This window comes from Silurus aristotelis (genome assembly GCF_946808225.1).
Source record: "Silurus aristotelis genome assembly, chromosome: 13".
Classification (NCBI taxonomy): Eukaryota; Metazoa; Chordata; class Actinopteri; order Siluriformes; family Siluridae; genus Silurus; species Silurus aristotelis.
The window spans coordinates 12,051,131-12,078,700 of NC_139586.1; the positions used below are offsets into that span (position 1 = coordinate 12,051,131).

At 40.0% G+C, this 27,570-nt stretch overlaps 1 protein-coding gene across 1 annotated transcript; it reads right to left on the minus strand.

Moving 5' to 3' along the window:
- Nucleotides 1–712: 712 nt before the first annotated feature.
- Nucleotides 713–24,639, minus strand: LOC310736189 (uncharacterized protein). The gene is made up of 13 exons (XM_083559562.1): nucleotides 24,456–24,639; nucleotides 23,471–24,198; nucleotides 23,125–23,235; nucleotides 22,882–23,047; nucleotides 22,388–22,527; nucleotides 20,559–20,746; nucleotides 17,816–18,281; nucleotides 10,644–10,771; nucleotides 3,808–4,537; nucleotides 3,479–3,589; nucleotides 3,236–3,401; nucleotides 2,748–2,887; nucleotides 713–1,109 (listed from the first exon to the last, which is right to left on the minus strand). Exons 1-13 carry the CDS (start codon nucleotides 24,464–24,466, stop codon nucleotides 919–921), a joined length of 3,276 nt encoding a protein of 1,091 aa, XP_083415688.1. The 5' UTR covers nucleotides 24,467–24,639; the 3' UTR covers nucleotides 713–918.
- Nucleotides 24,640–27,570: the final 2,931 nt, after the last annotated feature.

Sequence of the window (27,570 nt, forward strand, 5' to 3'; positions counted from 1 at the left end):
TTATCAAAGCAACCGGACTGTACTCGATGTCCCCTCAACAAAGACACCAGCAAACTTGCTTCCAAACTTAAATTTTTTAATCAATCAATCAAATTTTATTTATAAAGCGCATTACAACCACCAAAAAGGGCACAAGGCGCTTTCCAGTAAAGAAAAAAAAAAAAAAAAAAAAAAAAAAAGAATAAAAAAAAAAAAATCACTAAAAATAATTAATTAAAAGTAAAAAAATTTTAATAATAAAAAATAATACAAAAATAAATAAATATAAATAAATAAAAATAAAAAGCACAATATACATAAAATAGCAGTTGAATCAGGGCTACGTGTTAAAAGCTTGTCTGAATAAATGAGTTTTCAACTGCGATTTAAAAATACTCAGCACAGTGACACATCGTATGTGTGCTGGAAGTGCGTTCCACAGCTTTGGTCCCTGGACAGCAAAAGACCGGCCTCCAAACTTTTTATAGTTGCATTTAGGAGCAACTAGAGAGGTATGTCCAGAGGAGCGGAGAGTTCTGGCTGGTTGGTAGCTCTTTAATAATTCGGCGAGGTACGGTGGGGCCAGACCATTGTTTGCCTTGAACACAAACAGCAGGACCTTATACTCCACTCTAAACCGCACCGGAAGCCAATGAAGCGAGCGAAGGACAGGGGTGATGTGTGAGTGTTTAAAAGTGTTGGTGAGAAGACGTGCTGCCGCATTTTTAGAGACATTTTTCTTTGCAATGTCTCTATACACATTTAATGAGAGCTTATATGCACTATATGGTGAAACCATGAATGAATGAAAAAATATGATGTGGAGATATATGGTTTGTGATGCATAAAAACCGTGAACAAATTGCAGTTAGTGGTATCCTCTAGCATACAATCAGACGTGTGCGAGTATGTACATCCGTGTCGGTACTCTATATACACTTAGGCAGACATTAGTGTGATCTGTGTGATCTCCGCATGGCTGCCGATTCTCATAGGAATGCCGTAATAAACAGTCCCTGGAGTAACGTAAATGCTGGTGTGCTCCGAGATGCGGTAAAGTCCACAGAAGTAGGGATTCACCAGGTACACCAGGATAGTGAGAGGGAAAAACTGACCAGCATGAGTGTGACCTGAAGACATAAAGTATAAAGAAATTTCAACATGTTAAAATAAAAACAATGCAATTATTTGCATTACATTAACCCATATTTTATTCACAACAGAACATGGAAAACATATGAAATGTTTAAATTGAGGAAATATTCCATTTTAGGAACAAAAAAAAGGGTCATTTTAAATTTGATGGCTGCAACATGTTTTAAAGAAGTTGGGAAAGGCAGCAAAGCCTGGAAAAGTAAGTGTTACTAAAAAAAAATTGCTGGAGTAACATTTTGCAACTAATTAGATTTATTAGTTTCTCAGAGTCTCTCAGAAATAAAAATGGACAGAGTTTCACCAAACTGCAAACAAACTGTCTCTACAAATTGTGGAATCATTTTGGAATAATGTTCCTTAACATTTAACTGTAAAGGATTGGAATATCTTATCATGTACCGTATACAATATCATCAAAAGATTCCAAGAATCTGGAGAAATCTGTGTGAAAGGGACAAAGGTGAAAATCACTATTGGATGCTCATGACCCTCAGGCCCTCGGGTGACAATGCATTTAAAAAAGCATAAGTCTGTAATGGAAATCCCTGCATGGTCTCAGACACACCTCCATAAAGCATAATCAGTCAGCACCATGTCATTACAAAGTGCATGTTAAAGCGCTATAATGCAAAAAAGGAATACAAATGTACGTCAGATGTACATGGTCCGGAAACGCTGAGTGAAAACTCATTTAAAATTGACTGAGGCGAAGTAGAAAACTATTTTGTGTTCAGATGAATTGAAATTTGTTATTTTTTTGTAGAAACCATGTAAGGTGCATCAGACCAGCCTTTCGGACTAAGGAGGAGAGTGACCATCTAGTTTATCATCAGTGCCCAGTTTAAAGCCTGCATCTCTGATGGTATGAGGGTGTATTAGTGCCTATGAAATGGGCATCTTGAACAATTGGAAAGACACCATCAATACTGAAAGGTCTATACATGTTTTAGATATGATTCCAGCAAAACAATTAAATCTTTATGGAAGACCTTGCATATTTCAGCAAGACAATGCTGAACTACATAACATCTATAACAACAGCACAACTTCATAGTAAATGAGTCCAGATGCTGAATAAACATGGCCCTGTCCCAACATTTTTTTTTAAACATTTTACAGCCATTAACTTCATGGCTGTTTGCTTTATTGTGAATAAAATATGGGTTTTTGAAATTTGCTAATCATTGCATTCTGCTTTTATTTTTTTCCACAGCATTTAAACCTTTTTGAAATTGAGGTGGAACAGACTGTCAAACACTGTCAAAAATTTAACTCCCCAAAAAGATTATTTTCTTTTTTGGAAATAAAATTTTAAATATGTGACAGACTGCCTATACAACCCCAATCAGATAATTTAATACTAATTTTGCAATATCAAGGCTCATGGCTTGTTTCCCTGGTTCATAAACTCCACCCCTTATTTAACTATAAAATATAAATACTATGTATAACTTAATATTAATGAAATATAATCAATGACAATGGTATACAACAATAATAATAACAATAATAATGTAACTTCAATGAATTTAGGCAGAAAATGAGCTACTACTAGTAATAATTAAAATATGATTATTCAGGCAAAATGTGTGTGAAATGATTGTAATGGTTACCTGACAACACTAAGTTGATGTCTGGTCTTTGCTGGAGCGCTCGTTTAGCAGCGTGAGGTTGATGAGCCAAAAGAACAATCGGATATTTTTCACTGCAATTGCTCAGAGCTTTCTGAACATCCATCCCATGACCAGGATACCTGAACCACCAAAAAAAAAAACCCCAAAAAAAACATAATTATCATTATACACACTAACGATTTAAATAGACAGGCAGTTGTTGTATAAACATAATTAAACTGATCTTCACAGCGTAGGAAACTCTATGCACGTACCTAATTTCTACATGCACCCAATTTGTAAAGATTTGTATTTCTATGACTTTTGAACATGAGCACATCTTCAGGCTCACACATACCTCAGATAATGATTTTTTATGTAGCATGAAATTCAATCCCTTTGATCACTTACGATTAAAGATAAAAAAAAAAAATTAATCAGAGATATGAATGAAAAGAGGAGTAAATGAGATCAGGACTAAACCTCACCGCAGAATGCTTGCTTCCAGGTCATCGATGCCAGCGAGACAGATCCAGTCCTGTGTTTGTCCTGGTCTGAACACTCGAGCATTGCTGTTGTGAAGAGGTTCTATCCCCTTTGAGCGCAGGAACTCAAACCAGCTGTCCACATCAGCAGTGTAGTACTCATGGTTCCCTATCACATACACACACAGCTTATTTGTGAATCTTTCTGCACACCAGGTTCCTCATTCGTCGTTCATCAGTTCTGACCTGTTGCGAAGTATGAGCCAAGCCGAGGTTTGAGGAGACCCAGTGGTTCTGCAGCGGTCCTTAAACGGGTCACCTGAGAGTCAGTCAAATCACCTACGATCACCACCACATCTGACAGCAACACACACGCACGCACACACCCACCTTCACACAATTGCTAACTTCTCATGCACAAAAAACAATCACATCAAATCATTTTAAATAAAAAACACCACGTTTTGATTCACTCAGTGGAGTTTTACTTTAACGGAAATAATGAAACCAGGGTTGGTGGCATTGTGAAAGAGGCAGACGCTCCATCACCTTATACATCCAAACCCTTGTGTTACCTGGTTCGAGCTGATTGACCATGATGACAATGCGATGTAGCTGTGACCGCCCAACTGTTGGTCCTAAGTGGATATCTGAGAGCAGAACCAGCTTGAGGCCGTCCATGGAAGTCGGAAGTTTCTCCAGAGGAACCTCCACCTCCACCACCCGCGGTGGCTGTGCGGCGTTGAACAGACCGTACATGGCCAGCAGTACGGTCATCATTAACGCGAGAACCGTTTGCCTGGATGAGTCGCTCACCGTCACCGCGGAACCCTTGGAGAACATCTGGAGCACGCGGCTGGCGCATCTGAACACCACGAGCAAGAACAGCAGGATGACGTACATACCAAGGCAGCTGAAGCTCAGCATGGACAACCAATGCGGTTCCGTGTCTACCAGGTAAAACATGCTCAGGTAGCTGCAGTGGGCGAGCGCGAGGAACAGCAGCACTGCCGCGCGCCAACATCTGTGCGTCCAGGTGCTCGCGGGCTCCAGGTGTCTCGCGCCGCACAGCCGGGTCACCACGCGCTTCCAGATGTAGAGCGAGCCGAGCAGCAGCAGGGAGTTCACGAACAGAACGAACTGCACGCGGAACAAGCTCGCGCGCGTTCCCACGTCCACGCGCTCCGACAGCACGGTCCGGGATATGAGTATGGAGAAAAATACCACCCCCGTGGCCACGCCCACTTTCCCTTCAGCTGAGAGCCGAGAGAAGCCGAACATCTTCCGAGGGTCTGGCAGGTTCCTGACCAATCATGCAATTGTAAGCTTCAGTATGTGCGTTAAGGACTTCATAAATCAACCACTTAGAGAGATGAAGAATAAACAACAATTTTCCATGCAATTAAACACTTTATAAGGTCCTCTTAAAAAAAAAACAACAACATTAACTGCACTTCCGGAAAAAATCCCTACAGATTCTTTAAACTCCACCACTGTATTTGTATCTCTCATTACGGATCGTGATAAAAAAGCAATAAAAGATAAAATATTAAATCAATTACCACTGAATCATGACGAAATAGAAATGGCCAAAAATAACACACAGTTTCAATAAATGCTACACTTCTGCTGCTTTTTATCCCTTGTTGTCGGCTTGTGTTTCTTCTTCTTTGATCTAAGGTCGACACACTTTTCTGCCACCTACCTGTCTGAGTGTAGAAGCACGCTGTGGATAAAAAAAAAAAATAAAACTATACAATAATTATATATTTAAAATTTTTTAAGCTTAATTTTAAGAAAATCTCCCTAAATTATCCCTAAAAAAGTTATGTATTTTATAATATCCAATTATTTCTCACAAACCCTACACTGTAATAAAGCATGCTAGTCAGACATCACACCAGATGAATCATTTACAGTTTTTCTCACTGCTTTCAATCATTTCTCACAACTGAACTGCATTTCTCAAAACTACTCGTTCCACAGTCAGATCCTGTTGTCAGTTTTTCACATCATATCAGCAATCTTGTTGTTTTCATCAAATTGCAATTGCTTTCGGACAACATGCAAATGGTTCTGTACATCTGTCAGCTGCTTTGGACAATTCTTTTCTTTTGTCCTGCTGTGCAAAATAATTTGTCTTGGTTCTCAGCTGAAATGTCACAACCACCAAACCAATTAGTCTTTTTCTCAGGTTGGAAGTCTGTACTATCAAAATGAGTGAACATGTTCTCAGAATTGTATGTCTGTACAGATTTCTACAAATTGTGTGTACATGTTTGCTGAGAAATATGTCCAGAATTGAGAAATTGCTCTCAGGTGAGTTTTCACCTTCGTTAACGAAGAGAAACATGTGCAACTCTAGATTAACCAATGATCAACCAGTTCTGTGAAATAGCTCAGAGGTGCAAACTCATGAAGACTGATTTGGCAGGGTCACATATATATATATATATATATACAGTGCACAACACAAGTGTTCCCCTTTCTGATAATGGAAGCTGAAGGAAGAAGAAGAGGATTAAGACTGCGTGGTGGAAGAGTACAGAGACACAACGGAGGAAGGGGTATAAGATGCCAAAGATACACAGAGATTCCAGATGAAATCAGGGCCACACTGGTGGATCACGTTATCAATCACGGCCTTACAATGGAAGAGGCTGGTCGAAGGGTGCAGGCAAATCTTGGAAGAACAACTGTGTCATCAATAATTCAATCATTTCGTAGAGAGAACAGGTATGTAATGTACTGTATAGTACAGTAATACTGTAGACTTACTGTTACACATACTGTAACACACCTAAGGTTATCCATGTGTAGCATGTTCAGTTACTGACGACGTATAAACATTTGACAGAAGCCTTATGTGGTAAGCAACGTTGTGGGGACTATTGAAAGGCAACAAGGGTTTAAGAGTCACAAATGCAGAACAACTACTGTACTCTACAATTGCTTCTTTATGGTAAGGTGATTTAGGATCGTTTATGCGAATGTGTCTATGAACATGACCATACTTGTTTAGAAATTCAGTCAGGTCTTCATCAATTTCTGTGTTTGTCAATCTGCTAATTATCACTGAGTTTTCAATTATGATTTTTTCAAGCTCAACTACTTCCATGTTGACACTATTTGCACCACTTACAAATTTTAAGCTATTCTCCTGGTCTTGTGTCTAAGATTTCTGGAAAAAAAAAAAAGGACTATAATGCCCTCCTGGCTGGCTCGCCACTTTTGTGTAGCCGGTAACGGTATCAATATGTAGGATACACGGTTATGGACCAGATCGCTAGGTTCGCTAGGGAGGGCAAGGAATAGAGAATGCACCTTAAAAACCAGGAAAATGACTTTTACCAAGATGGTTTTGTTTACTTATAAGGAAAAAGGTTTAAATGGACATGCATGTGAAACATAAAACAATGAAATCAAATGGCAATGACACAATAAAACAGTATAATGCAAAAAAATAGTTTTCCCCTTCTTTCCTTTAAGAGAAACTTTAAATATGTTGAGCTACTTTGTAGTAATTTGATCTAATTATATTATGGTTTGTTTCTATTTGTATTATACTTGCTATATTTGTTATCAATTTGTATTTAATTTAATTCAACTTGCTTTATAATTTCTAATTTTGGAGCTGTTTCCTATGAAGTTGTTCAATTTCTTTAACCCACAAAGAAATAGATACTCAAAAACATTACATCAAGGAAAATAAATATACATAAAAATAATTCAAAACTGGTCAAAAGGTAACTTAAATGAATAGGTCTCAGCCTATGGAACAAATGTATATGTGTTTAGGGAAAATAGTCCTTTGAATCTAAATAAATGTAAAAGTCTTGGAATGATGGGTGCAATTACTTGAGGTGATAAATGATAATCATAAATGATAATTATAATAATCATAATGAACGCAATTCTTAAATCATAATGATAATAATAAATGATAATCCATTGAAAAGCATTTAATCTCTTCAGAAATGTAATGAAACACATCAACTAAACTAGGTGAAAAATACTATTTCAACTCAATACACATGGACACAGCCACAATACATCACACATTCCAACCAGACAAATTTTTGTATACCAACAATAAATGGATATAAACTCACAAAAAAACACTTCTAAACATAAATAAACTCAATCGTTCCATTTCAGAGAACTAAACATATTATTGTGAAACTCACCGAATCCGGGGGGGTTTCAACACAATTAATCAATCAAATCAGGTGCTACTGGATCCACAATCGACTATCATCCACTTCAATATCATCAATCATCGCACTAAAATAACCCAAATAAGTCTTATGCAAAAGTTATAACATTATGCAACATTATTTATGCATATTAAAAAATTATTATTGTTATATTTGCCTTTTAATCTTCTTTGAAAAACACTCGCGATCTGCGAAGCACGTGCTCTCCGTGTGATTACTTCGTCTCACCTCTGTGACGTCATGGACAGCGCCCGTCATAATAATAGCGTTTTTATTTATTTATTTTAACTATTTATTTTAACTTTTACAAAACATTATATTACTTTTGTTAGTGTTTTAGGTGAAAATATAATTATTGCAAATTATATGTTTTTCTTCTCATCAGCTCAATTCTGACCTGTGTTACACCCTCCCCTCTTAAGTTTATGCAAGTCCCTTTGCATGGCTGTGACCTAAGGTTATAGGGTTTGGAGTTTCTAATTGATCTGGGTTGTTCGGCAAGTGATTCGACAAAAGCGGTGTTCAACCCCTGAAGCAAAGATTGAATGATTAATATCATGGGGTTTCCCAATTCTGGATAAGTTAGTCTTTTCGACTTCTGCTTCAGTCTTTTAGACCTTCTTAGATGACTTTCATCTTCACTCTCATCTTGATCAGTTTCATCCTCATGGTCATCAGATTCAATCGACTCCAGTCTGCTTCTCTGCACTGGAAAATCGGGTATAGTTTCCTCAGTTTGCACTACATGCGTTTCATTGTCTTGTTTCCTATGGCTTTTACCAAGTACATCAAGTGTCTGCTGTTCTACTTGAGGTAAGTGCTTTCTTTCTTTCACGGTTTCCTTTACAGGTTCTGCAGGACTGCATGAGGATTCAACTTCAGGTAAGTACTGCGTTTCAGGTGAGTATTCAGTACCGGGGAAGTATTCAGGTTCAGATGGATCGTCTCTCGACACATCTCCCACATTCACAGTATCTAAATAATCACTTGGGACAAGTGCTAAGTTAGGTGAAATTCGGTTTGTGGGATCATAGTTCAGAGGAACCTCTGTAGGCTTCCTTATAACATTGTACTCCCGGATTAACTTTTCTGAGGTAATGGCTGGAACTTCAGAGATTTAAGGTGCATAGTCATCCTCATCAGAACTTTGACAGTTCTCTAGACATTCATCAGCAGAGTTGAGTGTCCTCAACTCTGCTTCATCTTGGTAAAAGTCATTTTCCTGGTCTGTCTGATTATTAAGGTGCATTCTCTATTCCTTGCCCTCCCTAGCGAACCTAGCGATCTGGTCCATAACCGTGTATCCTACATATTGATACTGTTACCGGCTACACAAAAGTGGCGAGCCCATTACTTTGATGAACTGAAAAGAATAGCAAAGCTCAGTGGCAGAACTTTTGATGAACTTGTAAAAGAGCAGCTTCTCTCAGCCACTGTTTCTGTTGCTGACAATCTGACTGATTCATCCCATATGATCAATCCTTCTTCCTCTGACATTCCTTTTCCACCCAAGCGGACCGATTATTCAAAAGAGAACACAACTCTGATACAGTCCACAGTTTGGTTACAGGAAACTTTTCACCAACATTTGAGGTAAAGGATGTGAACCCACCTGAAGTCCAAAGAATGGTTGTGGAGCACATTGTGAAAAGTGATTGCATTTCACCTTCTAATGCATCGTTTAGGCTAAGGGTATTCTCAGGTAAAGTTCCCCGTCCTACTGGCGAAGCTGATTACAACACCTGGCGAAACAGTGTAGAGTTAATTCTTCGAGACCCTTCACTCTCTGACTTGCATCGGTCTAGGAGAATCTTAGACAGCCTACTGCCGCCAGCATCAGAAATTGTCAAGCAGTTAGGTACAAAGCCTCACCATTTGCTTACCTTAATATCTTAGACTCAGCTTTTGATACGGTAGATGACCTTTTTGCAAAGTTTCTGAATATGCTGCAAAACATAAGCGAAAAGCCTTCCTTGTACTTACAACGGCTGCACACTAACCTTCTCAAAGTGATAAAAAGAGGTGGTATTTCTGCGAATGAAGCTGACTGACAACTTCTGAAACAATTCTGTCGAGGCTGTTGGGACAACACCCTAATAGCAAATCTTCAGCTTGAACATAAGAGGAACAGACCACCTCCGTTTCCTGATTTACTTTTGCAGTTGCACAGTGAAGAGAACAAACACTTTGCCAAGGAAAGTCGCATGAGACAGCACCTAGGCACACAGAGACAAAAAGCAAGTTCCCATATTGTCAATGCTAACCCTCTTGATCAACGTCAGAATGAAATGTCAGAAGAGACTGAGGTCGCTGAATTAAAATGGCAAGTTGCCAAGCTCCAGAGCCAGCTTGCTAAGCAAAGGAGTAAACAGACATTTCAAAGCGTGTCACCGTCAACCAACGCTGTCCTTGAGCTCAAGCAACAAGTCACAGGGCTCCAGAGTCAAATGTCTAAGCTCAAAGTGCAAAAGAACATAGAGCCAAAAGGAAATTCAAGCAAAATGAAGCACACAAACATAAGATCTGCCAAGGAGAACCCCACTATTGCTGACCGCAAGCTGCATCACAGGCCCAGGCCAGGCTATTGTTTTCGATGTGGTGAGGATGGGCATGTTGCTTCAATTTGCGATAATGATCCAAATCCGTTCCTGGTAGCTGATAAGAGGAAGCAGATGAAAGAGCGTCAACCCTTGTGGGACATTCAGCATGGTCCAAGTGTTTCAGAATCTTTAAACACCAGCCAGTCCTTGTAGCGAGACATACAAGGGCTGTGAATTGTCAAGCAAGTCTCAAGAAGTCAAACAATGTGAGCAATTTCAAGTCTTATGGAAAATGCCATCCAGTTGGCCTACCCAAAGGATTAATTGGCACGAAGTGCACTGCTCAAGTGAACATTGAAGGAAACCCTTTTCCTTGTCTACTTGACACAGGGTCCCAAGTAACAACCATTTCCCAGTCTTTTTATGAGCAAAATGTGCCTGGATTAAGCATAACATCCTTGGATAATCTGTTAGAGGTAGAAGCAGCCAATGGTATGGGAATCCCTAGCGGCGCACAAATGGCCAGGCAGGCTCGCAACAGATTGTCCACCGGTGTAGCCGGTGCTGACTTAGATAGCGCCATGAAAAAGGTTAAGAAGTAGGCAGGCAGGATATAGAAAAAGGTGCGAGCGTGGGCGCCTCACGAAAGTTAACCTGGCTAAGGACGAGCACGTCCGGCAGAGGCTGATCAGAAGATGTGTCCCCCTGAAGACAACTAGTGCTGTCCAAGAACCAGGAAGCTGTGAGGTAGGATAACAGAATCCGCGAGAAGCGAATGTTAACTGAGGAAAGGTAGCACGTGCAAGTGCTTTATGCACTCGGGTAAGGGGCGTTCCCTTACCTGCTATTTGGCACGTGCTCCTGTCTGTCAAGCCAGATTGGTGCAATTGAATGCTTCTGCAGAGGTCAGGTACAGATGCCCTTTCCATAGGTGGATCTCGAACACGAGATGATGAAAGAGAACCACAGTGAAGTGTGACTGAAAGTTATTATTAAAGCTGTGATTTTCACTGTCTAAATGAAAGAGCTCACTGAATAAGTTCTGCTCAGGGACAATTTAATTTTTGAACCACATTCAGATAAATTTAAACCAGCGGTCCCCAACCTTTTTTCATCATGGATCGGATTAATGTCGGACAATATTTTCACGGACTGGCCATTAAGGTGTGGCAAATAAATACAACAAAATAAAATGATACAACCTGCATGGTATTTTCTAAATATAATAATAAACATGAAGCCACTATGTTGTTTTTTGTTCATTTTGCTAGCTTGGGGGTTTCAATTTAGTGGTAATGTATTATGTGTTACCGGCTGGAGCAGCCCCTTTAAGAAGGTAGCAGATGTAGGTAAGACATGTGACCGAGGCAAGCATCTTGACATGCATCAAGTCATAGATAGTCATAGACAGATGTGGCGAAGAGAATCCGGTAATTCTCCAAAATAAAACATCGTTCAGAATCATATAATAAATAAAACGGAAATAATGCAAGTTAAATATTCTTTCTGTGCGGCCCGGTACCAACTGACCCACGGACCAGTTCCGGTCCGCGGCCCGGTGGTTGGGGACCACTGATTTAAACCACAGGAAAACAATCCTCTATTTAGCTCAAATGAGGATGGGTTTCCTTTTGGGTTTGGTTACTCTCAAGGTTTCTTCCTCATACAGGTCTCATGGAGTTTTTCCTTTCCACAGTTACAACTGCTTATTCATTAGGAATAAACTTTAAAGAAACACACTTCTAGGCATCGAGATAAAGAGATAAAGAGGTTATGGAGCCGGGTTGTATAAGTGTACTAGCTGAAATTACCCGTGCTTTGCTACGGAAGGCAGAACGCTAAGCAATATGGCAATAAGCAGTAAGCACTGAGCAGGACTGGATGATCAGAGATCAGAACGTAACGTCAACAAATAACGTACTACCCCTTTGTAGTACCGATACAGGGCAAACTACTTTGAAAATAATTTTTACCGTGCATCTAACATCTAATAAGAAACAATGTACTAAGTTTCATTAGGATCCGTAATGTTATTTCGAAGAATTTACAATGCGTGAGAAATCGCGTTTTTCGCGTGTTAGCCGCGATCCAGGGCGAATTTTTCAAAACCCTTTCTTAGTGAGCACCTAAGACCCAAGAGGAAGGTATGTTCCAAATTTCATTGCAATCCGTTCAGTGGTTTTTGAGATTTCGTGATGAGTGAGTGAGTCAGTCAGTGGTATTTGAGCTTTATATATATATAGATTAGCGTTCTGCCTTCCGTAGCGAAGCACGGGTACTTTCAGCTAGTACACTTATACAATCCGGCTCCATAACCTTTTTATCTCTATAAAGCTGTTTGGGACAATATCCAGTGTGCTACACAAATAAAGCTGAATTTAAATGAATTAAACACACAATTATAATTTATAATTTGTTATAGTAATGAACCATTACAGTAAATAAATAAAAAAGTCATTTGATTGAATACCTGGTGTATTTTTGGATACTGATTTCTTTTGGGATAGACAAAGGAAGGATGATGATGAGGCATATGACAAAGAGTGCAAAGCTCTGATCCGTATACCAGTGATGAGGCACAACTTTTTCTCCTGTCACCATTTCACTTAAGGACAAACACACTAAAACACACACAAAGACAGGACATTCCATTAGTTCCATGAACTTAAACGCTTTTTTCCCTGTTGAACTCCTATAACACATACAAGATGGTGAACTTCAGATCTCATAATTACCCAAACACAGTCTTTAACACAATGAAATTAGCTAGATTTAGATTTCTAAGATAAGGGTGCAAAGCGATTCAAAGAACACCAATTAGAGGGTCAAAAATCATGCAACAAAAAGAAACTTTTTTGCTACAATTAGAGGTTTTTTAAAGGGCAGATTAAACAATAAAGAATGTTTTGATTATGTGACCAATTAATTCCTTTTTTGTTAGATTATTTTCTGTGTGTATCATTAATTTATTTTGGATGCTACCAAGTTTTTATTGAATTACAAATTTTACAATCTGTCACCAGAATTAATATAAATATCAACAGTAACAATAACTCTTTATTTCTTCAGCTAAAAAGATGGGAGATTTCTAAATATTTTATTTATTATTAATCATATATATATATATATATATATATATATATATATATATATATATATATAAATTCATTAATAAGCTTTACTGTTAATAAATCTACTTAGTTCAGCACCAACTCATCACCAATCTGATCCAAATAACAGCATTATTTGTATAAACAAACAAATAGTAAGCAGCCGGTGTAATTAATTTAGTTTCAATAAATTAGTTTCAGTGCTAGCATTAGAACAACAGAGCAAAATAAAATGTACATGCACATAAATTATAAATAGATTATTTGGATTGACTCCTCCTTTTGAAAACTGACAAATTATTTTTTACCAAAAGAAAGAAAAAAAAACAACCAAAAAAAAAAAACAGACACTACATGCAAGTTGGCTCTCAATATGCAGTGAAATGAGTCATTTTAAAGAATTGACTCACTTGTAAATGCATTACTACTACATAAAATTCCTCCATCTCACATACACTTCTCCAGCTGGTCCTGCACCACCACAAGGAATGCCACAGAGATCATGAAGAGGTTAAAGTTGAAGCAGACTGCACAAAGATAACCGATTCTTCGGCCGCACACTTCTCTCACCACGTCATGATACGTGCTCTGACGGCTGATAGACAAGGAGTAGCCGAGAATGACCAGGCCGCTAATCAGGAAGAGCAGAGATACCCGTAGGGGAGAAAAAAAGGGACTTAGAAAACACTCACTTTTAATATACACTATGTGGACAAAAGTATTGGGACACCTGCATTTCCTAGCCATATGTGGTTCCTAAACTGTTCTCTCAAAGCTAATAGGCACACAATTGTACAGGGTGTCTTTGGATGCATTAGCATGAAATTTTCCCCTTCGCTTGAACTAGGAGACCCAAACCTGCTTTAAACTCTATGAAGATATACTTCAAAATCAAATCAATCAATCAAATCAAATTTTATTCATCACATACACATACATACAGGGTATGACATGTAGTGAAATGTTTTATACGATGGTCCGGCATGAGGAAATAGGATGGGGGAAAAGAAAAGGAGGCAGATAAATAAGTATAAGGTATAAGAAAACTATATAAAATAAAACAAAAATAAATAAAATAAAATAAAAGAATATAAGGTATAAAGATATATAAAAAGATAATGTATGAAACATATACATATAAACAGTAAACAATGTGTAGTAAAAAATGTAAACAATAGGCAATTTGTGGTGGGGTGTCCATAAAGTGTCCGTGTGCGGTATGGTGTGGTGTAAGGGTCCGTAAAGTGTCCATGTGCAATATGGTGTGGTATGAATAAAATAAAAAGTGCACTGTGCTGTGCAAGTCCAGAGTTTAAAGTGTCGGGGTGCGAACGGTGAGATATGTTTAAAGTGACGTGGTGCGAAGGTGAATATATGTACAGAGAAGTGTGATGATGATGGAGAGAGTGGGCCAGTTCTAGATCCTGGGTGTTTCCTGGTTTAAACACCGGATGGCCTGCGGGAAGAAGCTCCTCCTCATTCTCTCTGTGTTCGCTTTCAGGGAGCGGAAGCGTTTTCCTGAACGCAACAGAGAAAAGAGTCCATTGTTGGGATGGCTGAGGTCCTTCATAATCTTCCTAGCACTTGTCCAGCACCGCGTGCTATAGATGTCCTGCAGGTTAGGGAGCTCAGTGTGGATGGTACGTTCAGCTGAACGCACCACCCTCTGGAGGGCTCGTCTGTCCTTCATGGTGCTGTTCCCGAACCAGGAAGTGATGCTACCCGTCCGGACGCTCTCAATGGTGCAAGTGTAGAAGGTCTTAAGCACCTGAGAGGGTAGTTTAAAGTCCCTTAAGCGTCTCAGATGGTACAGACGCTGCCGGGCCTTCTTCACCAGGGTGTTGGTGTGACAGGACCAAGACAGATCCTGTGTGATGTTAACACCAAGGTACCGGAAACTGTCCACTCTCTCCACTGGGGTCCCGCTGATGTTTATAGGTTGGTATGACCGCTCCCGCTTTGTGCTGAAGTCCACGATCAACTCCTTAGTCTTGCTGACGTTCAGGAGAAGGTTGTTCTCCTGGCACCATCTCTCCAGGTTTTTAACCTCCTGTAGGTAGGCCGTCTCGTCATTGTTGGAGATCAGACCCACCACAACAGTGTCGTCAGCAAACTTGATGATGGTGGTGGAGTTGGATGTGGCCACACAGTCATGTGTGTACATTGAGTAAAGCAGGGGGCTCAGAACACAACCCTGGGGGGGCGCCAGTGCTGAGGGTGAGGGTGGATGAGGTGTGTTTTCCCACCCGTACGGCTTGTGGTCTGTCTGTCAGGAAGTTAGAGATCCATTGACACAGCGGCTGGCTGAGTCCCAGGACCTCCAACTTAGAGGTGAGTGTGGAGGGAATTATGGTGTTAAACGCTGAACTGTAGTCCACGAACAACATCTTTGCATAATTCCCATTTCTTTGGTCCAGGTGGCTCATCGTGGTGTGGAGAAGATGAGCAATGGCGTCCTCAGTAGAGCGGTTCTGACGGTACGCAAACTGTAGTGGGTCCAGTGTGTCTGGTAGTTATGCAGTGATGAAGTCTCTGACCAGTCTCTCGAAGCACTTCATCACTACTGAGGTCACTACTGTTTACATGGGTTGGAGTGAAAGATCTGCCATAGAGCTCTGACCTCAACCCCATTGAACACCTATGGGATGAATTGGAATGCTGACTTCACCCCACACATACACACACACATTAACTTTATTAGTAATAGCATGTAAAGAACACCATGCAATATACACCCTAATGTGAAACACACACTTACATACACCCCCCCCCCCTCCCTCTCTTTCTCTTTGTAAACACATATATGAATAGGTAATTTTGGGACATTGAATTCCTCAGAGACTGCACATACTGATATTCTTTGACATAAAATCAACATGATGTTTGCATGAAATTTAAAGTCTTTAAGTTGGGCTGCTGTCAGAAACTGCTGTCAATCCACGAAAAGATGAGAACCAAGTCTCAGATACTGTAAACATGACTGTGTACGTGATAAAGACTGGAAAACATGAGGAGTTTCCCAATGTTTATGGTGCATGATTATGATCATTCATGCAAATGTAATAAAGTCGGTTTGAACTCATACTGTAGATGTTTTAAATGGTTTGAGAGGCAGAACTTACTATTTCTACACCGATTGCTCTGCTCACTCCTCCTGCCTCCTGTTCTGAAAGGAACACCTGGGTGGAGAGGGGCTTAATTGTACAAAAGTTTAAGCTGTCCCACTGATGAATTACAATATGGATTCAAGGGTCAAGACGCAGACATCATTACTGTTACAGAACGTGTTGGAAACTGGGTGGAAGATGCACTGAAAAGTGGAGAGGTATAATTTCAAGTACAAAGGGGGGCAAGTTAGAGCATGCAAAGTGTGTAAACCTGTAAAAAAACCAGTGATTTGCTGTGAAAACTCTTTTTGCATAGTTTAATCAATTCTGTATCAAGTCAGGGATTCTGCTAATTTATCATTACCTGAAACTGAAACAGTTTTGTAAGAGGAACAAAACTGGCATGAACCAGGCATGCTCTTCTAACATAGAGACAGTTTCTTCTTCTTCTTTCGGCTTCTCCCATTGGGGGTCGCCACAGCGGATCATCCTTCTCCATACCCCCCTGTCCTCTACATCTGCCTCTTTCAACCCAACTACCTGCATGTCTTCTCTCACCACATCCATAAACCTCCTCCTTGGTCTTCCTCTTTTTCTCCTTCCTGGTGGCTCCATCCTCAGCATTCTCCTACCGATATACCCCATGTCCCTCCTCTGAACATGTCCAAACCATCTCAATCACGCCTCCCTCACCTTGTCTCAAAAACGTCCTACATGCACTGTCCCTCTAATAAACTGGTTTCTGATCCTGTCCAACCTCGTCACTCCCAACGAAAACCTCATCTTCAGCTCAGCTACCTCCAGCTCCACCTACTGTCTTATACTCAATGCCACTGTCTCTCAACCAAAAATATAAATAAATAAATAGATAAATAAATATAAGATTGAGAAGATTGAGCACAGCAACAATACATGAGGACTGCATCATCAAGCTCACCTCAATAAGATCTCCTGCAGAAGCTCAAAGAACTGAACAGCGTTGAGGACGCAGTGGTCAAACCAAGGAAATTAATGGAGCACATGTAATACACAACACACTGAAATCACTTTTCAGTCAGTGGTTATGTCGCTCTATGTTGTTTTATGTAGCACCAGGGTTCTGGAGGAACGTTTCATTTCACTGTGTACTGCGTCAGCTATATATGGTTGAAATAACAATAAAAGCTTCTTGACTGGACTTGATGTCCAGCAGCACCATCAGATCAGACCTAGCAGAAAGCATTGGGGCCCTGGAACATGATCAGAAGTGGAAGGTTTTCACTGATTAATTAGTAAACTATGACCTGACAACTGTTTCCTGGTTTCTTCTTAATACTAAGGGACTTTTTCCTTGCCACAGTGGCCCAGGCTCACTCATTATGAATAATTACACATAATTCTGTTATATTTCATTTTTTTGTTCTATAATTATTACATTCTGTAAAGCTGCTCTGAGACTATGACCAGTGTAAAAAGTGCTATAGAAATAAACTACAACTGAATTGGAAGCATAAGAACTGAGTGAAAAACGAGTGACTTGAAAGATTTCAATACAATTTTTATTATAATAATGAAGCACAAGGTGCGGTTGCAGGGAGAAGAGGTGGAGAAGGTGGAGTAGTTCAGGTACCTGGGGTCATCAGCGCGAAGATCATCTGCTCGGTGTACGGCCCGCGCGAGACCGAGCGCAAGGATGAAACCGACAGGAAGAGCGGACGCCTTGTGTGCGACTTCCGCCTGTCGCACCGTTTTCCTGCCCGAAGCGCAGCGCGTGGATCCAAAACGCCGAGGAGCGCGACCTGTCCACGGCGCCGGCGGAGAGTCTGCAGCCCGGCGCGTGTCTGCACCGCTACCCGAACGTCGTGGTGCTGGAGAACGACGGCTCGGCTCTGGCGCACGCGGTAACATGCGCGTCCATGGCGCTCGCGGACGCCGGGATCGAGATGTACGACACGGTGCTGGGCTGCGCGCTCAGGCAGGACGAAGAGCGGTGCCTCGTGGACCCGGACCTCGCGGAGGAGCGCGCCGAGAGCAGCGCGGAGAACCAGGGCCGCGTCGTGGTGGCGCTTCTCCCCAACCTCAACCAGATTTCCGGGCTGCAAGCGGACGGCGAGATGCGCGAGGACTCGTTAACGGCCGCCGTCAGAACGTGCGTCGAGGGCTGTCACAGGCTGTACCCGGTGGTGCAACAAGCCATACTGCGGGCAGTTAAAAAGAAAGCAGCACCTCCACCTGAAAAATAACTCTGCATTCTTTTTTTGCTTTTTTTTTTTGGTGTCACTTTTCCAATTTTTTCTACCGCAACGATGATGAAATATTAAATATCATTTCACATAATCCGTTGTAGAAAGTTGATCTTTAAAATAACAACGCATCATTGACTTGTTAAAACAGTGGCCAAATGTGATGTCTGGAACTTAATTTTTGAGCAATTTTTGCATGCATATTTAATTAAACCACGAGAATATAAGAAGTAGAAAACACTAAGAAATAATAAAAACACTAAAATTGGTTAAGGGATTTAACTGGCAATTTTATTTGGCAAAAAAGGCAAAAAGCACACGTAATAAGGTTTTAATTTTATATGCAAAAAAAAAAGCATAGAAAAACAAAACGCTATTTACAACAAAGCAATCAAAAGCTTCTTGCCAAACTTCCTTAAAGTATAACAAATTAAAAAATATCAATAACATTTAATAAAAATTTTAGCCAGCTGGCTAACATGCGGTAAAGTTATACCTATTTGCATACATATTTATAAGCCACTGAGCTTTTAACCAACTTGAACTTTGAGTCCAAATTATAAACCAAAACTATAAAATGATTTGGTTCCATCAGCCATTTTAAAGTCATAACGTGCTCATGTGAACAGAAATGGACAACAAAAATCCTACTCTTGTGAGGATTAACATGACAAAGAAATGTGAACAAAACAGGCAAAAATCACAGTAAGCGTTCTAAAGAACAATAATTCTCCTTAATTGCAGCTCTAGAGGCTCACCAGTATAATCTGACAGAGAACTTGCACAATCATACACGCTGTTTAAGTTTGTCCAGATTTTATTCAAGAGCTTCTACAGCATCACCAAACTACAGTTACTGAGACACATTTGAAGGTGTCTATTCTCTAAATCTTGCTGTCTGCTGTCAGATAATGACGGTTCCTTCACATGATTATAATTTAATTAGTCAGCAATAATCAAAACAATGACAATTAAATAATCCTATCTACTAAAAAGCCTGAGTCAAGTTAAATTAGTCCTGTGCGTATAACATTTCTGTGGTTTAGTGTAGAGTCGGTATCTGATTTGGGAAAACAATTGTGTAATGCACAAATGTCAAACCAAAAAAGATCAAGGCGCATTCTAGCACAACTGGATTGTTACTGACATACAAACAAAGGGATAAATTTAGGAAAATGTATATCCTAAATCTATTCTATCCATTCACTTATTTTCAGTAGATTTCAGTAACTTAGCCGTATTTCTCTGGTGGGTTAGCAGCTACGGGTCCTTAACTCTCACCATATATTGTATGAATTCAATTCTTAGAAAAAAACTAACAACCAAACAATCCACTGGTGTCGCATAAGCCTGTGCAGTGATCTCTGCACCAATCCCAAGCCTGGATAAAAGGCAAACAGTCCCAAATTGAATCTTAAACTAATGATAAAAAGAACTAACAGGAGCAGGAAGAATAATAATCCACTTCATCTGGGTGTGAGGTGGGAAATCACCACAGATGGGCTGCAAGTTCACCACAAGTACACGCATTTACGCCTGCAGTTAATTTAAGCATTAAGGCATATGGCATTTTTTTTGGAAGTTAGAAAACGCAGCAAGAACATCAGTGGTAATTGAAACTCAGGATCGGAGGCAGCAACACTACCTGCTCTACCAATGAGCTTCCTTGTTCACGTATATTCACGCTATCAATTGACTTAGTGTGGTTTTCCTGTTTTGGATTGTGAGCATTGCCTGTCTTTTAACACTCACATATAAATATATATTTTGTTCTAAGAGCAAATAATACATCCACTGTAAAATTTATGCAAATAGAAATTGAACTTCAAGCTCGCTTTGTTCTCAGAATGGATTATCAAAGCAACCGGACTGTACTCGATGTCCCCTCAACAAAGACACCAGCAAACTTGCTTCCAAACTTACATTTTTCTTTGCAATGTCTCTATACACATTTAATGAGAGCTTATATGCACTTTATGGTGAAACCATGAATGAATGAAAAAATATGATGTGGAGATATATGGTTTGTGATGCATAAAAACCGTGAAAATTGCAGTTAGTGGTATCCTCTAGCATACAATCAGACGTGTGCGAGTATGTACATCCGTGTCGGTACTCTATATACACTTAGGCAGACATTAGTGTGATCTGTGTGATCTCCGCATGGCTGCCGATTCTCATAGGAATGCCGTAATAAACAGTCCCTGGAGTAACGTAAATGCTGGTGTGCTCCGAGATGCGGTAAAGTCCACAGAAGTAGGGATTCACCAGGAACGCCAGGATAGTGAGAGGGAAAAACTGACCAGCATGAGTGTGACCTGAAGACATAATAAAGTATAAAGAAATTTCAACATGTTAAAATAAAAACAATGCAATTATTTGCATTACATTAACCCATATTTTATTCACAACAGAACATGGAAAACATATGAAATGTTTAAATTGAGGAAATATTCCATTTTAGGAACAAAAAAAAGGGTAATTTTAAATTTGATGGCTGCAACATGTTTTAAAGAAGTTGGGAAAGGCAGCAAAGCCTGGAAAAGTAAGTGTTACTAAAAAAGAAATTGCTGGAGTAACATTTTGCAACTAATTAGATTTATTAGTTTCTCAGAGTCTCTCAGAAATAAAAATGGACAGAGTTTCACCAAACTGCAAACAAACTGTCTCTACAAATTGTGGAATCATTTTTGAATAATGTTCCTTAACATCCAACTGTAAAGGATTGGAATATCTTATCATGTACCGTATACAATATCATCAAAAGATTCCAAGAATCTGGAGAAATCTGTGTGAAAGGGACAAAGGTGAAAATCACTATTGGATGCTCATGACCCTCAGGCCCTCGGGTGACAATGCATTTAAAAAAGCATAAGTCTGTAATGGAAATCCCTGCATGGTCTCAGACACACCTCCATAAAGCACAATCAGTCAGCACCATGTCATTACAAAGTGCATGTTAAAGCGCTATAATGCAAAAAAGGAATACAAATGTACGTCAGATGTACATGGTCCGGAAACGCTGAGTGAAAACTCATTTAAAATTGACTGAGGCGAAGTAGAAAACTATTTTGTGTTCAGATGAATTGAAATTTGTTATTTCTTTGTAGAAACCATGTAAGGTGCATCAGACCAGCCTTTCGGACTAAGGAGGAGAGTGACCATCTAGTTTATCATCAGTGCCCAGTTTAAAGCCTGCATCTCTGATGGTATGAGGGTGTATTAGTGCCTATGAAATGGGCATCTTGAACAATTGGAAAGACACCATCAATACTGAAAGGTCTATACATGTTTTTGATATGATTCCAGCAAAACAATTAAATCTTTATGGAAGACCTTGCATATTTCAGCAAGACAATGCTGAACTACATAACATCTATAACAACAGCACAACTTCATAGTAAATGAGTCCAGATGCTGAATAAACATGGCCCTGTCCCAACATTTTTTTTAAACATTTTACAGCCATTAACTTCATGGCTGTTTGCTTTATTGTGAATAAAATATGGGTTTTTGAAATTTGCTAATCATTGCATTCTGCTTTTATTTTTTTTTCCACAGCATTTAAACCTTTTTGAAATTGAGGTGGAACAGACTGTCAAACACTGTCAAAAATTTAACTCCCCAAAAAGATTATTTTCTTTTTTGGAAATGAAATTTTAAATATGTGACAGACTGCCTATACAACCCCAATCAGATAATTTAATACTAATTTTGCAATATCAAGGCTCATGGCTTGTTTCCCTGGTTCATAAACTCCACCCCTTAACTATAAAATATAAATACTATGTATAACTTAATATTAATGAAATATAATCAATGACACAACGGTATACAACAATAATAATAACAATAATAATGTAACTTCAATGAATTCAGGCAGAAAATGAGCTACTACTAGTAATAATTAAAATATGATTATTCAGGCAAAATGTGTGTGAAATGATTGTAATGGTTACCTGACAACACTAAGTTGATGTCTGGTCTTTGCTGGAGTGCTTGTTTAGCAGCGTGAGGTTGATGAGCCAAAAGAACAATCGGATATTTTTCACTGCAATCGCTCAGAGCTTTCTGAACATCCATCCCATGACCAGGATACCTGAACCACCAAAAAAAAAAAACCCCCAAAAAACATAATTATCATTATACACACTAACGATTTAAATAGACAGGCAGTTGTTGTATAAACATAATTAAACTGATCTTCACAGCGTAGGAAACTCTATGCACGTACCTAATTTCTACATGCACCCAATTTGTAAAGATTTGTATTTCTATGACTATTGAACATGAGCACATCTTCAGGCTCACACATACCTCAGATAATGATTTTTTATGTAGCATGAAATTCAATCCCTTTGATCACTTACGATTAAAGATAAAAAAAAAAAAATTAATCAGAGATATGAGGAGGAGTAAATGAGGAGTAAATGAGATCAGGACTAAACCTCACCGCAGAATGCTTGCTTCCAGGTCATCGATGCCAGCGAGACAGATCCAGTCCTGTGTTTGTCCTGGTCTGAACACTCGAGCATTGCTGTTGTGAAGAGGTTCTATCCCCTTTGAGCGCAGGAACTCAAACCAGCTGTCCACATCAGCAGTGTAGTACTCATGGTTCCCTATCACATACACACACAGCTTATTTGTGAATCTTTCTGCACACCAGGTTCCTCATTCGTCATTCATCAGTTCTGACCTGTTGCGAAGTATGAGCCAAGCCGAGGTTTGAGGAGACCCAGTGGTTCTGCAGCGGTCCTTAAACGGGTCACCTGAGAGTCAGTCAAATCACCTACGATCACCACCACATCTGAAGGCAACACACACACACACACACACACACACACACACACACACACACACACACACACACACACACACACACACACACACACACACACGCACGCACACACACGCACACCTTCACACAATTGCTAACTGCTAACTTCTCATGCACAAAAAAAATCACATCAAATTATTTTAAATAAAAAATACCACGTTTTGATTCACACAAGTGTTTTACTTTAGCGGAAATAATGTGTTACCTGGTTCGAGCTGATTGACCATGGTGACAATGCGATGTAGCTGTGACCGCCCAACTGTTGGTCCTAAGTGGATATCCGAGAGCAGAACCAGCTTGAGGCCGTCCATGGAAGTCGGAAGTTTCTCCAGAGGAACCTCCACCTCCACCACCCGCGGTGGCTGTGCGGCGTTGAACAGACCGTACATGGCCAGCAGTACGGTCATCATTAACGCGAGAACCGTTTGCCTGGATGAGTCGCTCACCGTCACCGCGGAACCCTTGGAGAACATCTGGAGCACGCGGCTGGCGCATCCGAACACCACGAGCAAGAACAGCAGGATGACGTACATACCAAGGCAGCTGAAGCTCAGCATGGACAACCAATGCGGTTCCGTGTCCACCAGGTAAAACATGCTCAGGTAGCTGCAGTGGGCAAACGCGAGGAACAGCAGCACTGCCGCGCGCCAAAATCTGTGCGTCCAGGTGCTCGCGGGCTCCAGGTGTCTCGCGCCGCACAGCCGGGTCACCACGCGCTTCCAGATGTAGAGCGAGCCGAGCAGCAGCAGGGAGTTCACGAACAGAACGAACTGCACGCGGAACAAGCTCGCGCGCGTTCCCACATCCACGCGCTCCGACAGCACGGTCCGGGATATGAGCATGGAGAAAAATACCACTCCCGTGGCCACGCCCACTTTCCCTTCAGCTGAGAGCCGAGAGAAGCCGAACATCTTCGGAGGGTCTGGCAGGTTCCTGACCAATCACGCAATTGTAAGCTTCAGTATGTGCGCTAAGGACTTTATAAATCAACCACTTAGAGAGATGAAGAATAAACAACAATTTTCCATGCAATTAAACATTTTATAAGGTCCCCTTAAAAAAAACAACAACATTAACTGCACTTCCGGAAAAAATCCCTACAGATTCTTTAAACTCCACCACTGTATTTGTATCTCTCATTACGGAGCGTGATAAAAAAGCAATAAAAGATAAAACATTCAATCAATTACCACTGAATCATGACGTAATAGACATCGCCAAAAATAACACACAGTTTCAATAAATGCTACACTTCTTCTGCTGCTTTTTATCCCTTGTTGTCGGCTTGTGTTTCTTCTTCTTTGATCTAAGGTCGACACACTTTTCCGCCACCTACCGGTTTGAGTGTAGAAGCGCGCTGTGGATAAAAAAAAAAAAAACCCTATACAATAATTATATATAAAAAAAATTTTAAGCTTAATTTTAAGAAAATCTCCCTAAATTATCGTTAAAAAGGTTATGTATTTTATCATATCCGATTAATTTCTCATAAACCCTACACTGTAATAAAGCATGCTAGTCAGACATCACACCAGATGAATCATTTACAGTTTTTCTCAACTGCTTTCAGTCATTTCTTACAACTGAACTGAACCACCAAACCAATTAGTCTTTTTCTCAGGTTGGAAGTCTGTACTATCAAAATGAGTGAACATGTTCTCAAAATTGTATGTCTGTACAGATATCTACAAATGTGAGTACATGTTTGCTAAGAAATATGTCCAGAATGATGAAATTGCTCTTAGGTGAATCTTCACCTTCGTTAACGAAGAGAAACATGTGCAACTCTAGATTAACCAATGATCAACCAGTTCTGTGAAATAGCTCAGAGGTGCAAACTCATAAAGACTGATTTAGCAGGGTCACATATACAGTGAGGAAAATAAGTATTTGAACACCCTGCTATTTTGCAAGTTCTCTCACTTAGAAATCATGGAGGGGTTTGAAATTGTCATCGTAGGTCCATGTCCACTGTGAGAGACATAATCTAAAAAAAAAAATCCATAAATCACAATGTATGATTTTTAAACTATTTATTTGTATGATACAGCTGCAAATAAGTATTTGAACACCTGTCTATCTGCTAAAATTCTGACCCTCAAAGACCTGTTAGTCTGCCTTTAAAATGTCCACCTCCACTACATTTATTATCCTAAATTAGATGCACCTGTTTGAGGTCGTTAGCTGCATAAAGACACCCGTCCACCCCATACAATCAGTAAGAATCCAACTACTAACATGGCCAAGACCAAAGAGCTGTCCAAAGACACTAGAGACAAAATTGTACACCTCCACAAGGCTGGAAAGGGCTACGGGGAAATTGCCAAGCAGCTTGGTGAAAAAAGGTCCACTGTTGGAGCAATCATTAGAAAATGGAAGAAGCTAAACATGACTGTCAATCTCCCTCGGACTGGGGCTCCATGCAAGATCTCACCTCGTGGGGTCTCAATGATCCTAAGGAAGGTGAGAAATCAGCCCATAACTACACGGGAGGAGCTGGTCAATGACCTGAAAAGAGCTGGGACCACCGTTTCCAAGGTTACTGTTGGTAATACACTAAGACGTCATGGTTTGAAATCATGCATGGCACAGAAGGTTCCCCTGCTTAAACCAGCACATGTCCAGGCACGTCTTCAGTTTGCCAATGACCATTTGGATGATCCAGAGGAGTCATGGGAGAAAGTCATGTGGTCAGATGAGACCAAAATAGAACTTTTGGGTCATAATTCCATTAAACGTGTTTGGAGGAAGAAGAATGATGAGTACCATCCCAAGAACACCATCCCTACTGTGAAGCATGGGGGTGGTAGCATCATGCTTTGGGGGTGTTTTTCTGCACATGGGACAGGGCGACTGCACTGTATTAAGGAGAGGATGACCGGGACCATATATTGCGAGATTTTGGGGAACAACCTACTTTCCTCAGTTAGAGCATTGAAGATGGGTCGAGGCTGGGTCTTCCAACATGACAATGACCCGAAGCACACAGCCAGGATAACCAAGGAGTGGCTCTGTAAGAAGCATATCAAGGTTCTGGCGTGGCCTAGCCAGTCTCCAGACCTAAACCCAATAGAGAATCTTTGGAGGGAGCTCAAACTCCGTGTTTCTCAGCGACAGGCCAGAAACCTGACTGATCTAGAGAAGATCTGTGTGGAGGAGTGGGCCAAAATCCCTCCTGCAGTGTGTGCAAACCTGGTGAAAAACTACAGGAAACGTTTGACCTCTGTAATTGCAAACAAAGGCTACTGAACCAAATATTAACATTGACTTTCTCAGGTGTTCAAATACTTATTTGCAGCTGTATCATACAAATAAATAGTTAAAAAATCATACATTGTGATTTCTGGATTTTTTTTTTAGATTATGTCTCTCACAGTGGACATGCACCTACGATGACAATTTCAGACCCCTTCATGATTTCTAAGTGGGAGAACTTGCAAAATAGCAGGGTGTTCAAATACTTATTTTCCTCACTGTATATATATAGAGTACAGACCAAAAGTTTATATATATTATATATACAGTACAGACCAAAAGTTTGGACACACCTGCTCAGTGGTGACTTTGGCATGGAAAAACTCCCTGAGATGGCATGAAGGAGAAACCTTGAAATGAACCAGACTCAAAGAGGAACCTATTCTTTTCTGGGTGGCACCAATTCAAGACAGTTCTATCATTGTTGAGGTGTACTGTTCAGTGATGGAAGCCTAAATGTAGAACTGTTCATGCAGACTGCAGTCCTAAGCCATTGTAGTAGACTGTTGATATTACAGTTTTTTCAGTCGCTTTGGAGCATTTTTCAGATCAGAAATGAAATTCTCAAAACTACTTGTTCAAACTCCACATAATTTAGTCATTTGTGCTCATCATAAGAACATTTCTCGTTGCTTTGATCAAATTGCGAATGCTTTTGTACATTATTCAATCAATTGTGTACAAGTGTCTGTTGTTTCCTACATTATCAGTTGTTTATGTCAAAATGTATTATACTAGTTTCACCTAATTGCTCTTAACCCTCAAAACATTTAGGCATCAGTTCATTGCATAAGTCAATGAATGCAGAATGGTTAAACCAGTTGTCAAAATTTGTCAAGCTCTTCTTCTTCTTCACAGTTCTATTAAACTTTTTTGGTAAATGTGTCCTGATGAATTGTGCAGATGAACCTTGAATGTCACTAAATAAGGGGCATGTTCACTTTTAGATCAACCAATAATCAACTAGTTCTCTAAAATAGGTCAAGGCTGTATCTCGTGAACCTTTACTGTAATTGGCGAGTGTATATAAAAAGAGCAAAACACAGATTT

What these genes read in the sequence shown, in the direction of transcription:
- LOC310736189 (XM_083559562.1), bottom strand. An exon ending in CTGGAAGCAAGCATTCTGCG is followed by an intron (nt 22,528 to 22,881) that starts GTGAGGTTTAGT and finishes TTGGTGGTTCAG; the next exon opens with GTATCCTGGTCATGGGATGG. An exon ending in GGTCAATCAGCTCGAACCAG is followed by an intron (nt 3,590 to 3,807) that starts GTAACACAAGGG and finishes TGTTGCTGTCAG; the next exon opens with ATGTGGTGGTGATCGTAGGT.